The sequence below is a fragment of the Lepidochelys kempii genome, chromosome 15 (assembly GCF_965140265.1).
Source record: "Lepidochelys kempii isolate rLepKem1 chromosome 15, rLepKem1.hap2, whole genome shotgun sequence".
Lineage (NCBI taxonomy): Eukaryota > Metazoa > Chordata > Testudines > Cheloniidae > Lepidochelys > Lepidochelys kempii.
Genome location: NC_133270.1, coordinates 3,632,908 through 3,651,073, shown reverse-complemented (window position 1 = coordinate 3,651,073; position 18,166 = coordinate 3,632,908). Strand labels below are relative to the sequence as shown.

Here is an 18,166-nt window from a genome sequence, read left to right as displayed (position 1 = left end):
CCACTGACTGTGGGACTCTTCGATGACTCCCAGCTCCAACATCCTTTTTACCTCTGCCTTGATCTCCTCCCTTTTTGCCGCTGGGACCAGATAGTGCCTTAAAGTTACCTTTGTGCCAGGGTTTGTGATAATGTGGTGATATGCTTCAGTGGTCCAACCTGGTTTGGTTGAAAACACATCCTGGTATCGGTTGATCATCTCAGTTACCTCCTTCTTCTTCTGGTTTGGTGTCAGATCAGTGGATATCCTGATCTGCTCATTTATGTTATTTCCCTGGAGCGGGGTCTCTTGGGCCACTACACACGTCTCTCGTTGGTGCCAAGGCTTTAAGAGGTTAATGTGATAAATTTGTTTCTGGCGTCCTGGCTGCTGCATCTTGTAGGTTACTTCTCCCACAGGTTCAACCACATCATAGGGCCCCTGTCATTGGGCCAGAAGCTTGCTTTTTGCCATGGGTACCAACACCATCACCCGATCCCCTGGTTGGAACTGTCAGACTTTTGCCTGGCGATTGTAATGGGTTCGCTGGGCCTCCTGCGCCTTTTCCAAATATTCCCGTACAATAGGGGTGACCCAGGCTATCCGTTCTCACATCTGCTACACATGGTCAGTTATATTTCTTCCCTCATTGGGTTCCTCCTCCCAGATTTCCCTTTTGCGATATCTAGTATGCCACGGTGGTGGCGTCCGTATAATAATTCAAAGGGGGAAAACCCAGCTGAGGCCTGAGGTACCTCCCGGATTGCAAAAATAATGTAGGGTAGTAGGGTGTCCCAATCCTTCCCATCTCGACTTACCACTTTCCTTATCATTGCCTTGAGGGTTCGGCTAAACCTTTCTAACAGTCCATCGGTCTGCAGATGGTAGACTGAAGTTCTCAGGGTATGTATATGGAGTAGCGTACAGAGGTTCTTCATTAGCTTCAACAAAAATGGGGTACCTTGGTCTGTTAATATCTCCTTTGGTAGCCCCACTCAGGCAAAGATCCCCACCAACTCTTTAGCTATCGTTTTAGAGGCCGTGAGGGGGACGGATTCTGCATAGTGAGTAACATAATCCAGAACGACAAGTATATATTGGTGGCCCCGGGCTGTCTTCTCCAGGGGTCCCACAAGATCCATGGCTATTCGCTCGAAGGGGACCTCTTTAATGGGAAGGGGTACTAAAGGTGCCCTCAAGTAGGGACGAGGACTGTGCAGCTGACACTCCGGGCAGGACACACAGTACCTCCGCACTTCTTCATGTGCTCTGGGCCAGAAGAATTGTCGCAGGACCGTGTCAGGGTCTTCTCTACCCCCAAATGCCCCCCCAAAAGATGAGGATGGGCCAGACTTAATACGGCATTCTGGTGTTTGAGGTACTAGGATCTGCTGTACCTTCTGCCCCTGTACTGGTGCAACCCGGTATAAGAGATTCTTTTTCATTATGAAGTAGGTTCCTGGTCCCTGGGTTTTCCCTTCCACGGGGACCCCATCTATTTCGGTCACCTCCTTCCTAATGTTGTCGTACCTTGGGGCTTCAGCCTGGTCCTGTCCAAAATTTCCTCTCCTGGGGCTAATCTGCCAGAGAGCTAGGGGGCCAGTCTCTGTTGCATCTACTGGTTTAGAGGCGTTAGGGTGTGGGTCAGACTCGGGTGCTTCTCCCTCCTGGGTGGCCTCCTTTTCAGCTTCTCAGGTCCGCCTACATACGAGACAGACCCTCTGGCTTTGGGCCAGTATTCAGGTTCCCAAGGCCTTAGCTGCCCTGCTTTCCCTTTTCATCTTTCTATGCTGTCTGGGAGTGGAGAACAAATCTGGGGTATTTCAGAGAAGGTTGGGGGTTGACAGTCTACTGTGGATGCCTCACTACTTTCAGGGCTTCCCCTTTTCTCCAATTCCCCTACCGGGAGTAAGTCTCCAAACCCTGGGAAGTCTCTTCCTGTGAGCACCAGGTATGGGAATTTAGGGACTATACCTGCTGCTACCTCAGTAATGTTCCCCTGAATCTCGATTTTTACTGGAATGGTGGGGTAATAACCAACTGTCCCATGGACGCATGTTATCCCCGTAAGCTTAGCCCACAACAGCTGACTACGCTTCACGAGCTTCCCCGAGAGAAGCGTGATAGCACTCCCCGAATCAACCAGTGCTGTGGTCTCTACCCCATTTAGCTTCACTGGTCTAGTGTACATATGTGGGGTTAGTGAGACCCCCACAAGGTGGATTAGGAAGCATGGGTCTGCCCAGTTCCCCAGGTTACACTGCATAGGCTCCTCGGTACTGGGACACTGTGCAGCTGTGTCCCCCCACTCCCCACAGGCGTAACGTCTGTATGGAGTCCTAGGCGTTCCCCCGGTCTCTTGGTTTGGGTAGTCTAACATCACAGTCCTCTTCCCCCTTAGTGCTCCGACTCTTTGTGGCTTCTGGTGGGCCTTCAGCCCCTCTCTTTTTCCACCTGGGCTCTCCTGGTGGCCCAGTCACCTGAGCTCTAGGGCTAGGTGCTGCTAGTTTAACCCGGGGTGCTGCTTAATTGGTCGGGTCAGCTCCCACGCCGTCCTTCGCCTTTCTACCAGCACGACAACCTCGTCATAGGTGGAGGGTTCGTTCTGGCTTACCCAGGTGCGAAGGTCTGGCAGTAGTCCTCTCATGTACCGGTCGATGACCAGAACCTCTAGTATCTTCTCCAGACTCCGGGACTCAGTTCGTAACCACTTTCATGCGAGATGGATGAGATCATATAATTGGGACCGCGAGGTTTTGTTTTCCTGGTACCTCATATAATTGGGCCCGCACTGCGGTCGTTACCCCAGATCTGGCCAAGATCTCTGCTTTCAGCTGGGGGTAGTCTGCCGCAGCCTCTTCAGGCAAATCATAGTAGGCCTTCTGGGCCTCCCCACACAGGAATGGAGCGAGGAGGACAGACCACTGTTCTTGGGGCCAAGCCTCCCGCAGGGCTGTCCTCTCAAAGGCCAGGAGGTATGCCTCTACATCATCCTCCCGTGTCATTTTCTGCAGCCAGTTACTGGCCCGCATGATCTGCTTCCCATCATGGCCGCGGTTCAGCTCTGTAAGGGCCTTTACCTGGTTTACCAGTTCCCACAACATAGCCCGGTCTTGAGCGGCCTGGTCCATCAGCAGGCGATTAGTCTCTTGCTGCAGCCGCACGGCCTCCTGTTGGGCGGCTGCCTGGACACGGGTAGCCTGCTGCTGGGCAGCCGTGGCTTGTATCAGTGCCCGCACTACCTCCTCCATTGTGGTGAGAAAAAATAAAAATAGATCCTCTTCCTTTTTTTTTTTTTTTCCCCCTTCCAAACATCCTCCTCCTCCTGCCACGCTGTGGACACCAGATCCCACTTCCAACACCAGTTGTGACAAAGTTCCTGCTCTACCTTGGAGAGTCTTGTGCTTATTGGCCAATTTGCTCGCCTTGGAGCTTCACGGCAGCCCTCAGCTTGGCTGTTTTTCTGAATTCACAGTCCAGGTCGACTTCTCCTGTGTCTGACCAGGAGTTGGGAGGAACTGGGGGGAACCCGGGCCCGCCCTCTACTCGGGTTCCAGCCCAGGGCCCTGTGGAATGCAGCTGTCTAGAGTGCCTCCTGGAACAGCTGTGCGACAGCTACAACTCCCTGGGCTACTTCCCCATGGCCTCCTCCCAACACCTTCTTTATCCTCACCAAAGGACCTTCCTCCTGGTGTCTGATAATGCTTGTACACCTCAGTCCTCCAACAGTCCGCGTTCCCACTCTCAGCTCCTAGTGCCTCTTGCTCCCTGCTCCTCACACGCATACCACAAACTGAAGTGAGCTCCTCTTTAAAACCCAGGTGCCCTGATTAGCCTGCCTTAATTGATTCTAGCAGCTTCTTGATTGGCTGCAGGTGTTCGAATCAGCCTGTCTTAATTGTCTCCAGAAGGTTCCTGATTGTTCTGGAACCTTCCCTGTTACCTTACCCAGGGAAAAGGGACCTACTTAGCCTGGGGCTAACATATCTGCCTTCTATTACTCTCCTATAGCCATCTGGCCTGACCCTGTTACAAGGGCTTTTCATACACTTCTAAGTGACATTCTGATAAGTAGGGAAATAATGTCTAGATGAAATTACTATATGGTGGGTATAAAACTGCTGAAAGATTGTACTTCGTAGTTATCAACGGTTCACTGTCAAAATGGGGGGATCTATTTAGTGGGGTTTCACAGGAGTCTGTTCTGAGTTCAGTACTATTCAATATTTTTGTTAATGGTTTAGATAATGGAGTGGAGAGTGTGTTTATAAAATTTACAGATGACACCAAGCTGGGAGGGATAGCTTGCGGTTGGAAGGACGTGATTAGAATTCAAAATGACATTGACAATGAATACCATAAGATGAAATTCGATGAAGTACAGATTACTGCAATTGGGAAGAAAAAATCAGATGCTCCAATACAACATGGGGAACAAGGATCTGGGGGCTGTAGTGGATGACAGATTGAATATGAGCCAACAATGTGATGCAATTGCAAAAAAGGCTTGTGTCATTCTGCAGTGTATTATCAGCAGTATCATAGGTAAGACAGGAGGCAATTGTTCTCCTCTACTCAACTCTGGTGATGTCTCAGCTAGAGTATTGTGTCCAGTTCTGGATGCCACACTTAGGAAAGACGTGGACAAATTGTTGTCCTCTGGACTCTCCAACAAAAATGATAAAAGGCTTAACAAACTTGACCTATGAGGAAAGGTTAAAAATAACTGGGCATGTTTAGTCTTGCAAAAAGAAGACTGAGGGAGGACATGTTAAGTCTTCAGGTACGTTAAGAGCTGTTATAAAGAGGACAATGATCAATCCTCTGTCCACTGAAGAATGGACAAGAAATAGTCAACTTAATCTGCAGCAAGGGAGATTTAGGTTAGATACAATGGAAAACTTTGTAACTATAAGGATAGTTAAGCACTGGAATAGGCTTCTAAGTGAGGTTCTGGAATCCCTGTTGTTGGAGGCTTCTAAAAATAAGGTTTCAGAGTAACAGCCGTGTTAGTCTGTATTCGCAAAAAGAAAAGGAGTACTTGTGGCACCTTAGAGACTAACCAATTTATTTGAGCATGAGCTTTCGTGAGCTACAGCTCACTTCATCGGATGCATACCGTGGAAACTGCAGCAGACTTTATATATACACAGAGAATATGAAACAATACCTCCTCCCACCCCACTGTCCTGCTGGTAATAGCTTATCTAAAGTGATCATCAGGTGGGCCATTTCTAGCACAAATCCAGGTTTTCTCACCCTCCACTCCCCCACACAAATTCACTCTCCTGCTGGTGATAGCCCATCCAAAGTGACAACTCTTTACACAATGTGCATGATAATCAAGTTGGGCTATTTCCTGCACAAATCCAGGGTTTCTCACATCCCCCCAACCCCCATACACACACAAACTCACTCTCCTGCTGGTAATAGCTCATCCAAACTGACCACTCTCCAAGTTTAAATCCAAGTTAAACCAGAACATCTGGGAGGGCGGGTAGGAAAAAACAAGAGGAAACAGGCTACCTTGCATAATGGCTTAGCCACTCCCAGGCTCTATTTAAGCCTAAATTAATAGTATCCAATTTGCAAATGAATTCCAATTCAGCAGTCTCTCGCTGGAGTCTGGATTTGAAGTTTTTTTTGTTTTAAGATAGCGACCTTCATGTCTGTGATTGCGTGACCAGAGAGATCGAAGTGTTCTCCGACTGGTTCACGAATGCCATAATTCTTGACATCTGATTTGCGTCCATCCATTCCCCTACGCAGAGATTGTCCAGCTTGACCAATGCACATGGCAGAGGGGCACCGCTGGCACATGATGGCATACACCACATTGGTGGATGTGCAGGTGAACGAGCCTCTGACAGTGTGGCTGATGCAACTAGGCCCTGTGATGGTGTCCCCTGAATAGATATGTGGGCACAATTGGCAACGGGCTTTGTTGCAAGGATAAGTTCCTGGGTTAGTGGTTCTGTTGTGTGGTATGTGGTTGTTGGTGAGTATTTGCTTCAGGTTGCGGGGCTGTCTGTAGGCAAGGACTGGCCTGTCTCCCAAGATTTGTGAGAGTGTTGGGTCATCCTTTAGGATAGGTTGTAGATCCTTAATAATGCGTTGGAGGGGTTTTAGTTGGGGGCTGAAGGTGACGGCTAGTGGCGTTCTGTTACAATGTGGTGTATGCCATCATGTGCCAGCGGTGCCCCTCTGCCATGTGCATTGGTCAAGCTGGACAATCTCTGCGTAGGGGAATGGATGGACGCAAATCAGATGTCAAGAATTATGGCATTCGTGAACCAGTCGGAGAACACTTCGATCTCTCTGGTCACGCAATCACAGACATGAAGGTCGCTATCTTAAAACAAAAAAACTTCAAATCCAGACTCCGGCGAGAGACTGCTGAATTGGAATTCATTTGCAAATTGGATACTATTAATTTAGGCTTAAATAGAGCCTGGGAGTGGCTAAGCCATTATGCAAGGTAGCCTGTTTCCTCTTGTTTTTTCCTACCCCCCCCCCCCCCCCAGATGTTCTGGTTTAACTTGGATTTAAACTTGGAGAGTGGTCAGTTTGGATGAGCTATTACCAGCAGGAGAGTGAGTTTGTGTGTGTATGGGGGTTGGGGGGATGTGAGAGAACCTGGATTTGTGCAGGAAATAGCCCAACTTGATTATCATGCACATTGTGTAAAGAGTTGTCACTTTGGATGGGCTATCACCAGCAGGAGAGTGAATTTGTGTGTGGGGGGTGGAGGGTGAGAAAACCTGGATTTGTGCTAGAAATGGCCCACCTGATGATCACTTTAGATAAGCTATTACCAGCAGGACAGTGGGGTGGGAGGAGGTATTGTTTCATATTCTCTGTGTATATATAAAGTCTGCTGCAGTTTCCACGGCATGCATCCGATGAAGTGAGCTGTAGCTCACGAAAGCTCATGCTCAGATAAATTGGTTAGTCTCTAAGGTGCCACAAGTACTCCTTTTCTTTTTTCTAAAAGTAAGGTGGATAAGTACCTGTCAGGGATGGGTTTAGGTATACTTAATCCTGCCTCAGCCAAGGGGGTTGGACTAGATGGGCTCTCAAGGTCCCATCCAGCCCTAGGTTTTTGTAATTGTTACATTCGTGTTCAGTTTAGAGAGTATCAGGTAGGAGGAGTGTTAATGAAAAGAGAATCTGTGCCATATGTAGGGCGCACACACCGGTCCATGTGTGTGGGGGGAAGGGGGGGGTTCTGTCACTAATACAAAGCACAGGCTGCCCTCTAGCTAGTAAAACATGCTTTGTTCTATAAATGGAATCGCAATGTGATAATAATAAAATACTTAGCTTTGATTTCTCGTTTTGCATGAGAAGTGCTGTGCAAGGGAGGCCAGTAGTATTATCCCCATTCTGCAGGTGGGGAGGAGGATGCACAGAGGCTAAGACCCAGACTTTCAGAAGTAGCCAGTGGTCTTGGTGCCATCTGAGAAACCCTAGTTCCCATTGGCTTTGGAGTTGTGGGTTCTCTGCACCTCTTAAAAACCAGACCCAAGGGGTATCAACTTAGGTAAAAGCCAAAAATCCATGACTAATTTTGAAAATGGACTCCTTAGAGATTTTTGCAGGTCAGAAAGTGAGTCAGTGGGAGAGCTAAGAATAGAACCCTTTTTCTTGATTCCCAGTCCTGTGCCCTGGCCACTGGACCATGTTGCCAAATGGGATGGATTTAAATGACAAGAAATGAAGTTCACAAATTCTGGTTTTGCCAGGTCAGAAATTTGTTTGAAGTTCCCAAACCTCCATGTTTGCAATGTTTGCCCAGCTCTACTTTAAATATGATATAATAGCATATGAAATGCAAACTTTCGGGGGGAGGACTGCTTGAGAAGTCAGCATAACTTGGTCAGGGGGCTCTGGGTTCGGTGGGGAAATGGCTGGATGAAGGATCTCCATTCTCCACACCAAAAGGGAATGCGGAGACCTTTAGTCTCCGGACAAGATAGTTATTAAGGCTGATGGTGGCCTCTGGCACATTGCATAACCTGTGGACTGTTTTGCCATTCCTGCTATATGTAGCCTTTGTATAGTTGTGCCTGAGCTGGCTGATGGGATCGCTAATGAATAAATTCTGTTCATCACAGGATGTATAAATACACTTCAAACCGCTTCAAGACCCGTGCGGAGCAGGAAGTGAAGAAAGCAGAGCACATGGCTCGGATAGGTGAGTCCCGGGTGTGTGCATGGGTCCTGCATTAGTGCAGGAATGATGAAGCCAGGATTGCCCCCCTGACTTGCCCTATAATGGCAACTGCTGTGGTGAACACCATGATTGCTCGGGTGCCCTGCCTGTATGTTTATGATAGTCATATGGATAAGCCTAGCCTTTTCCCTCTGTTGCACAGAACTAGCTTTCCAATTGATTCCTTCTGTGAACATTCTATATAGAGCTCAGAGATCCAGAAAATAACACTTTCCTTAAGCACGAAACATTCTCCTCTTTCTGACACTAATTGTCTAACCTGTGCATGTATTAGAATCATAGAATCATAGAATATCAGGGTTGGAAGGGACCTCAGAAGGTCATCTAGTCCAATCCCCTGCTCAAAGCAGGACCAGTCACCAACTAAATCATCCCAGCCAGGGCTTTGTCAAGCCTGACTTCAAAAACTTCTAGGGAAGGAAATTCCACCACCTCCCTAGGTAGCGCATTCCAGTGTTTCACCACCCTCCTAGTGAAAAAGTTTTTCCTAATATCCAACCTAAATCTCCCCCACTGTAACTTGAGACCATTACTCCTTGTTCTGTCATCTGCTACCACTGAAAACAGTCTAGATCCATCCTCTTTGGAACCCCCTTTCAGGTAGTTGAAAGCAGCTATCAAATCCCACCTCATTCTTCTCTTCCGAAGACTAAACATCCCCAGTTCCCTCAGCCTCTCCTCATAAGTCATGTGTTCCAGTCCACTAATCATTTTTGTTGCCCTCCGCTGGACTCTCTCCAATTTTTCCACATCCTTCTTGTAGTGTGGGGCCCAAAACTGGACACAGTACTCCAGATGAGGCCTCACCAATGTCGAATAGAGGGGAACGATCACATCCCTCAATCTGCTGGCAATGCCCCTACTTATACATCCTAAAATGCCATTGGCCGCCTTGGCAACAAGGGCACACTGTTGACTCATATCCAGCTTCTCGTCCACTGTAACCACTAGGTCCTTTTCTGTAGAAAGGCTGCCGAGCCATTTGGTCCCTAGTCTGTAGCGGTGCATTGGATTCTTCCGTCCTAAGTGCAGGACTCTGCACTTGTCCTTGTTGAACCTCATCAGATTTCTTTTGATCCAATCCTCCAATTTGTGTAAGTCCCTCTGTATCCTATCCCTATCCTCCAGCGTATCTACCACTCCTCGCAGTTTAGTGTCATCTGCAAACTTGCTGAGAGTGCAATCCACACCATCCTCCAGATCATTTATGAAGATCTTGAACAAAACCGGCCCCAGGACCGACCCCTGGGGCACTCCACTTGATACCGACTGCCAACTAGACATGGAGCCATTGATCACTACCCGTTGAGCCCGACAATCTAGCCAACTTTCTATCCACCTGTTAGTCCGTTCATCCAGCCCATACTTCTTTAACTTGCTGGCAAGAATACTGTGGGAGACCGTGTCAAAAGCCATCAGGCTTTGGATGTGCTATCGTCAACACAAAGTAACCACATTGGCTGTACATATTCCAGGGATCAGCAGTGACCTAGCAGACTTGCAGTAACCTACCATCCAGTGGCTGCTGCAGAAGTCGGGCCTAGAGCCAGTATTCCATCAGTGGGGACTCCAATAATAGATCTGTTTGCCACAGAGGACAACACCAAATGCTCATACTTCTGCTCCAGAGCAGGTGTGAGCCCTGGGTCTTTGCTAGATACCTTTTTCCTTGGGTGGGCTCAAGGACTCATTTCCTTCTCTAATGCATCCCTTGATCCCCAGGATAATATCTCAGATCAGGCTGGATAAGGCTATGAACTTCTGTTACCCCATAACCTCTTACTGGCTGAGACAGTTTTGGCTGGCTGACAGACTGTTGCAGATGTCCAGGCGGCTTCACATACACCTCCCATTCTGCCCAGACATAATATCTCTATAAGCAAGGTCAGATCTGCAGTCATTGCACCTGATGCCTTGAATGTTGACTGGTTGAGCACTAGTGACAGACTGCTCTCTGCAGGTTCAGTAAATTCTCAGACTAAGCATAAAACCTTTTGCTAGAGAGACCTACTCTTCAAAATGAGTGGATGGGGAGGAAATATCCACATAGGCAGCCCAACACAATCTGGACCCAGTAGAGGTTCTGATATTGAAAATGCTCGACTACAAACTGCACATGAAATATGGTGGGCTAGCATTGAACTCTCTCATGGTTTACCTTGCAGTAATAATGGTGTGTCACACTCCAGTGGAGTCATACTATTTTCCCATGCGACAGTAACAAAATACCTTAAGGGCCTCCGTCATATCTCCCTTCAGTTAGAGAGCCAACTCCCATGTGGGAACTCAATGTTGTCTTCCTAAAATTCACAGAGCCTCCACCGCTGTCAGATCGCTCAGTACACCAGTGACCATCAAGAAAGTCTTTCTGATTGAGTCAGTGAGCTCCAAGCCCTCAAGGCTGATCTGTCTTACACATCCTTCCATAGGAACATGGTGGTGTTGAGACCATGTTCTAAGTTTCATCCTAAGATGGTTTCAAAATTCAGCCTGAACCAATTACTTTGCAAGTCTTCCTGAAACCACACTTGATGCTGGGAGAAAGAGTATGGCCAGAGTTTGCTCTTTTACCATAACAGGACCAAACTTTTCGCTCTTTGTGGCCATATCTAGCCTATCAAAAGGACAACCCATCTGTGGAGCATTTTTGTGTGCCATCGTGTTCAGACAGCTGGCGAGCCTCTGTCTGAACACCGGGGGACACTCCACCAGAGCACAGGCAGCGTTTTCTGCCTGCTTTGGGAATGTGCCAGTCTCTGAGAACTGCAACGCTGCAACATGGAGCAATTCACTGACTTTTCTTGTTTTTTACCTTGACATGGCAACCAGGTCAGATGCCACGGTCAGAAGAGCAATACTGGAATAACTGTTTGACTGATAGAGCTGAAATTCCTTACTCTCGCCATCCAGGGAGGATGCTCTTTTCCAGTCGCTTGCGGTGGGATCCACACTGATACACATTTGAAGAAGGAATGGTTTCTTACCCTACATTAATTGCAGCTCTTCGAGATGATGTCAGTGTGGATCCCATGACCTGCCCTCCATCCACACTTTCTGGAGTTCTCAGAAACACGGGCTTTGAATTGCAAGGGAACTGAGGGCAGGTCGGCCACCCTGTCCTTCATGCCTTTGTGTGGGAGTATGTGCAGCTCCTACAGACACTGCTGTTCAAAAAACCCTCCAGCCTCACATGCGTGAGGCACATACACACACACCTACAGTGGGATCTACATTGATTACCATAGGTACTGTAATAAACAGTTCTCTTTTGAATGCTTGTCCATTTGCATGTTTCACTGTAGGTGCTTGCAAAACTGGTGTGGAAAGCACCAGCATTTGTGACTTCCTCCTCATAGTGTCAAGTCCGATAGTGTCAAGTCCAATCTCTAAAGGGGTCAAATTCTTTTATATCTACCCAATGCCCTCTTCCCTGCTGATGAGAATGGACAATGAGAAACCATGCCAGATTAGAGCAACACCAAAGACTGTGACCAAAGAAATTAGATTTACTTGGGAGAAAAGCTTACTACTTGGTGAGGTTGCAATTTAGGGTGTCATACTACCAGGCCCTTCTGGCCAGGTGTGACCTCAGGATCCCTGAGAAATGAATGTGCTTTAGAGACAAGGTCCTGCCATAAATGAAAGAGGAATTCATGCCTCTAGTGTCAGATGGTGATGAGAACCAGTCTTCCGGCGGCCCTAGATGCAGTGGACTCTGCTACAAGATCCATGGCTATAGCTGTAATCATGAGATGATCATCGTAGTTGCAGGGCTTGGGCTTCCCTTGCAAGGCACAGACAATAGTAGAGGGTCTTCTATTTGGAGGATCAGAGCTCTTCAGTTCAAAGACCAGTAAAAGTCTTAATAGCTTGAAGGATTTGCAGGCTACCCAATTGTCCCTCAGGGTCTACACACTGACCCCAAAAAGCAAGCACATGAAACAGCCATATGTGCCTCCGAAGGTCACCCCTGCCTACATTTATTAGTCAACTCCCTGCTGAACACCCCCCCCACCCCCACCCCGGTCAATTATTCCAGTGACAGACTGGCCACATCACAGACCTCTCAACCTGCTGTGTTCCAGAAACTTAACTTTTGACGGGACCTTTGAGAGGTCTGAATTCACTCCCATAGCTCCAAAGACTCCATTCTCACACTTTGGAAATCATTTATCCCTATTCCTGGTGGTTAATCACCACAGACCTATGGGTTTTGGATACTGTGACGTCAAGGTATCTTGTCCACTTCCAAACAACGCCTACCCCCAAATCACCTTCTCTGTCCCTTTTCAGGGACCTTTCTCCCAGGGCTCTTTTACAAGAGGTTCTCTTGCTACTTTCTTTTGGAGGGATCAAGATGGTACGTCCTTGTTATCAAAGGAAGGGAGGTCTACCGAAGAGATGTCCTTCTTCCAAAAAAAAAAAAAAAAAAGGGAGGTGTGAAATATATTCTGGATTTAAGAGACCTTGATGTGTTCACACTCAAGTTTGAAGTTCAGGATGGTCACCATAGCATAGATAATTCCTACGCTGGAGTCAGGAACCTGATTTCCATCTGTCTATCTACAAGATGCATACTATCACCTATTAATCATTCCACAGCATGGGAAGTACATGATGTTCACGGTTGGCCACGAGCACTGTGTGCTATCCTTCGGACTGTCTCTCAAGAGTATTCACCAAAGCACTAGCAACAGTAGAGGCATACTTAAGAAAAAAAGGTATCGTGGTATAACCCTACCCAGGCAATTGGTTGATTTGAGAACAATCTTATCAGACCTCGGAATCATCTGCTTCACATTCAGTCTGTTCCACACACTAGGCCTGAAAGTCAACATACAGGAATCAAACTTGAGTCCAATCCAGAGAATCATATTCATCGGCGTGATCCTTGACTCCACCAAATCCATGGCCTGCTTTCCGCAAACACATCTGAGAATCTGTCAACCTTGGAATCTGTTGATTTGGAATCAGACTTACCACTGTAAGGATATGTCTTGCCCATCTGTGTCACATGGCCTCCTGTTCCTTTGTGACGCTGCATACCAGACTTCACTTTCACTGTATGCAGGGTTGGTTCAGGCTGGTCTGTGTGCCCGCCAGAGCCTCAGCATGTGTTTGTGTACTCCCTCTAGTACTGTCATCTCAGAGAAGGTGAAAGGATCTAGCAAATGCCTGCCCCCTTCTAGCTGCTTTTCCATCCCATATTATGCTGACAGAAGTATCACTTGTGGTATGGGGAACACACATGAAAGACTTTTGGGTACAAGGCTGCACTACAAGAGAAGCAAGGATACACATCAGCCTCCTGGAACGCCGAGCCATGCACAAGGCTTTTGAGTCCTTTCTCCATCATATCAAAGGGCAGATGGTCCAAATAATGACAGACAACATAACCACCATGTTCTACACTGAACAGGTCAGTGTGAGGTCTTCCCTGCTCTGCCAAGAAGCTGTCAGACTTTGGAACTGGTGTATCAGGCAACAGTTTTCCTGTAAGTGTACAGCTGACCAGATCTGCAGAACACCTTGGCAGACAACCTGAGCAGACACTTCTCTCCCAATCACAATGGGAGCTGAAGAATTCCATTGTTCAGAACGTCTTCTCACGTTGGGATCACCTCCTAAGAGACCTATTCACAACACAAGATGGCAAAAAGTGTTTGATGTTCTGCTCCAGGGGAAAATAAAACCAGATTCCCTAGCAGATACATTCCTAATCCAGTGGCTGGGAGCCTTGATACATGCCTAGCCTCTGGCCCCTGCTCCAAAGGTCAGATAGGACTTAACCAGGTTGCACTTGACAGCCCCAACATGGCCAAGATGATTCTGGTTCCTAGGCCTCCGGAGGCTATCAGCTGTTCAGCCCAAGACTTTACCTCTGCTTCTGGGTTCTGGTGTTGCAAACTATGGGAGAGAGCCTGCATCCAGAACTGAGATCCTTCCATCTCGCAACTTGGGGCCTCAATGGATGTTGGCTATAGAGTAAGCCTGCTCTTCTCCAGTCAGAAATGTTCTCATGAATAGCAGAAAAGACTGAGACAAACTTACCTGGCGAAAAGGATGATAGATTTTCACTGGCATCAGTGAGAAAACATCATTTCTCATCACTCTTCTGTGCCTGTGTTACAGGGTGACCGTTCATTTTGAGAGGAAACAAGTCCAGTGCACCTCTGATTCATCTGCTCACTCCAGTTGGGGTGTAAAAGAGGTAACTGGGCCCTAGAGGGGGAAGAGACCTTAGCACGCCAGTGGAGTCAATCAGGAAAAGCCCAGGTGAGCGCTGTATGGGAGTGAGAGTTTTGGCAGGTGATTGCTGCCTGAGACCAGGAGATTGCAGAAGGTCCCTGAAAGAAGCAGAGGGTATCTGAAAGCAGGAAAGTAGCAAAGAGTGGTTTGATGACTCATCCTGAAGCCAGAGAGTGAGGGCTGAAGTCAGGAGAGTAGCAGAGGGAGTTGCTTGCTGCTGGCTTTTAAACTGGAGAGAGAGCCAAGGGCAAAAGAGGGCTGAAGGCAGGAGAGCAGTGGAGGGGCTGGAGCCAGAGGACCAGAGAATACTGAAGCTCTCCTAGCCGAGGGGGTAGTTCCTGCTGGGAAGAATGGTGTGACACTCCAACTGGAAGGGCTGGGGTGGCTATCCTGGTAAAGGAGAAGAGCAATAAAAGAGCTGGTGTATAGTGGAAGATGCTGGAGAATGGCAAGGAAGCACTCCCAGTAGGAGCTTCTTCCTGAAAGAGTGGGGTTTTAAGGACTGTATGCTCTGTGTGAGAGAAATTGATTGTTTGGGATTTTTGTTATGGGTCATTTGAACTGTTTTTGTAATAAACTATCCCCTAAGGAGGGTATTACCAAGTCAAGAAAGCTTGAGTGGAGTCACTGGGGACTCTGAAGGAGGGAAACTGAGGCAGACGTGCCTGTTCTGCCTCAACCTGCTGCTAGAGGGCACCTTAGGACGGGCAATCTTATCACACTCAAATCCTGGATTATCTTCTGGAGCTGAAACAGAACAGCCTGTCCTTGAACTCAGTGAGGGTACATTTCTTAGCGGTTTCAACCAATCACTCTGACAGAAAACCAGCGTCTCTTCCTATCCGACTAAATACGTTTTTAAAGTTTCTGATTAAGGTATTTCCACCGGAACCTGTTTCCCCATGGGATATTAATCCAGAACTTTCAGCTCTCATGGGTACATCCTTCAAACCAGTGGCATCCTGCTTTCTATTACGCTTGTCTATGAGGACGACATTTCTGATTGCCATTATTTTGGTGAGAAGGGTCGGTGTGAGATCTAGGCACTGATGGCTCAACCCCAACCTCACACATTCTCCCTCTCCATTATCTGGACAAGGTATCTCTGAGAACACATCCCAGATTTCTACCTAAGGTGGCCATGAAATTCTGCTTAAACCAGCAAATCAACTACTGGTGTTCTTTCCTAATCCTCGCACAAAAAGGGTGGAGGTGATACTTGACACCTTGGAAATAAGAAAGGCTTTGACCTTCTACTTCCAGAGGACAAAACTATTCAGATCTTCACCTAGACTGTTCATCTGCATGGCAGAGAATGAATGTCTCAATTATATCAATGCAAAGATTGTCAAACTGGATCTCTGTGTCAATGCCTGCTACAAGGTGGCCAAAGTAAACTAGCTTACTACACTCAAGGCTCTCTCAACTAGGGCTCAAGAAGCATCACTAAGGAATGTGCTTACCTCTGACATCTGCATGGGCAACCTGGATGTTGGTTCACACATTCACAAAATGTTCTATCTGGCCTGAAGCCCTCCAGTTCCGATGTTGCCTTTGGTGAAGTGGTGCTGCAGTCCTTGTTTTATTGAAGACTCCAAGCTCCATTGCACAGGGTCCCTGCTTGGGAGTCCCCATTAGTGGCCTGTGTATATGGACAAGAACCTGAGAATGACAAGTTACTTACCTTGTAGTAATTTGAGTTCTTCAAGATGTTTTGACTGTATGCATGTTCCACTGCCTGTCCTCCTTTCACTCTACCTCAGAGTCCTTACACCTTGGATTCTGAAGTTGAGAGGAAATTAAGTGGCAGTTGGCTTGCACTGCCCTCGTATGCCTTTGACCTGGAGCGTGAGGACTCTTGGCACATTTGCATTTTACAGACACTGCTGGCCAAAAAACTACAAATTGCAGCACACGAAGTGCACGTGCACCCATTAGTGGAATATGCATATGGACCGCACATCTTGAAGATCTCCTCTTATTGTACTTATTTTTCTAACTGAGGTATGCATAGAGACAGCTGTGGCTTTGATTGGAGTGTCAAGTAGATGGTCTGAATTTTGATACCACGAGCTAGAGTCTGGAACTGTCCTGTCTCTCACTCTTCTCACAATTCAGTCTCTAAGGCTACAAAATGGGCTTTGAGTAGATGCGAGTGTCAGCTTCTTCATGGACAATGAAGGACAAAAACGCTCTGATTGCTATTTTAGATTAAACTTCATGCTTTTGGGTTCCTTGTGCTTTGTACATAACACAAATTTGAGCCTTTCCAGGCAAAATCCCCTTAATTCCTCTAAGATTCTCCCCTCTTCAGTCTTTCTAAGAAATTACTGTTACAGTAACATTTTCCCACCCCACCATGTGCCCCCTCCACACACATACAACTCAGGTCTCTTCGCTAACTTCTTGCCTCTTTCCACGTCAAGTTTTTAAACTCTTCGCTTTCACAACATTGCACAGTTCTGCCTCTCAGTCCTTCTCTTTCCCTGCTCACCTGCTCTCTGCCATCCTTCACACTTTGATGTTCCCTTTGTCTCCTACTTGTGCTGTTGTGCCTCTTATTCTTTCTACTTCTTGCCCTCACTCCCAGTGCCCCAAACACCCTTGTGTCTGATTAGGGATCCCTCCTGACTCACTGGTGGCTGGCTTTCCTCCACTCTCCTTGGGTCTAGCACTAGCTTCTCCTCCTCTGCCAGCCTTAGGCTCACATTTGGTAGTCTGACCTCTCATGTCCAAGATTTTATTTTGTACCTTCTTATGTCAGCTTGTCATCTCTCCCTTGCCTGTATTAGTGAGATGTAGACTGTAAGCTCTCTGGGGTCTATATTTCTGGGAAGTGCCATGCATGCTTGTGGTGCGTTCTTGAGTATTCAGTATTAATATTACTTCTTTGTATGTCTTCCAGCGGAGGAGAAGGCTCGAGAGGCAGAGAGTAAAGCCCGTGCACTAGAACTTCGCCTGGGCGGGGATCTCACACGAGACTCCAGGGTGAGATTTCTGCATTTCTCTGTCTGTTTGCTGAGGGTTCAGAGCCACCCCTCCCTAAGCTAAGTGGAGTTGGCAATACCAAGTACTAACCAGTGTTTCAGTGTGGACAGGTGGCCATTCCTGCTGGAGATGCTATTGTGCTGATTCTGTGTTCAGTCTTCCCAGGCATCCTTAATGTCTGTTTTCTTCAACAGATGTGCTTACATTTTGCAAGGTTTGACAGCGGCTTGTTTCTACTCAGTTGAGGGAGCCATGTGAGCATTGCTTCTGCCTGGGGTGAAGTACCCCAGGATGTATGTGCAGTGGGCAGGCGAGACTCTGGCAAAGTGTCAGTATAGGGTCCTGGTGAGCTTGATTGTAAAGGTCCTTTGTTCAATGCCATTGCTCTAAAGAAGAGAGCCTGGATAGTAGTAAATTTCCAGATGTTTTTGTGGCTACCACTCCTGTTGGGCTTACGGTTTGGTCCTAAATTTGCCCTCTTCGTAGCTAGAATTTTTTTTTTCTTTTCTCACAAGCGGTATTCCTCCGAAGCCACACCTTGTGCAACTTTCATGCCAGCTCTGAAAGCTAAGCTAAGCAAGGCTAGGCCAGTCAGTACTTGGATGGGAGACCTTCAGGGAAATACCAGGTGATAAGTAAGGTGGCACTCAGTATTAAAAATGCATCAACCTACTGCTAGATGTTGCTTTGATTTTTTCATGAGAAATACTGTAA

The 18,166-nt window shown here is 47.4% G+C and overlaps 1 protein-coding gene across 4 annotated transcripts in view; it reads left to right on the top strand.

The window, feature by feature from the left end:
• MORC2 (MORC family CW-type zinc finger 2) overlaps positions 1–18,166 on the top strand; it is a 113,244-nt gene that overhangs the window by 50,510 nt on the left and 44,568 nt on the right. For all 4 annotated transcript variants that reach the window (XM_073313587.1, XM_073313586.1, XM_073313588.1 and 1 more), the window contains exons 10-11: positions 8,097–8,176; positions 17,370–17,452. In XM_073313587.1, coding sequence (XP_073169688.1) covers positions 8,097–8,176; positions 17,370–17,452 — 163 coding nt within the window. The remainder of the gene's footprint in view (positions 1–8,096; positions 8,177–17,369; positions 17,453–18,166) is intronic.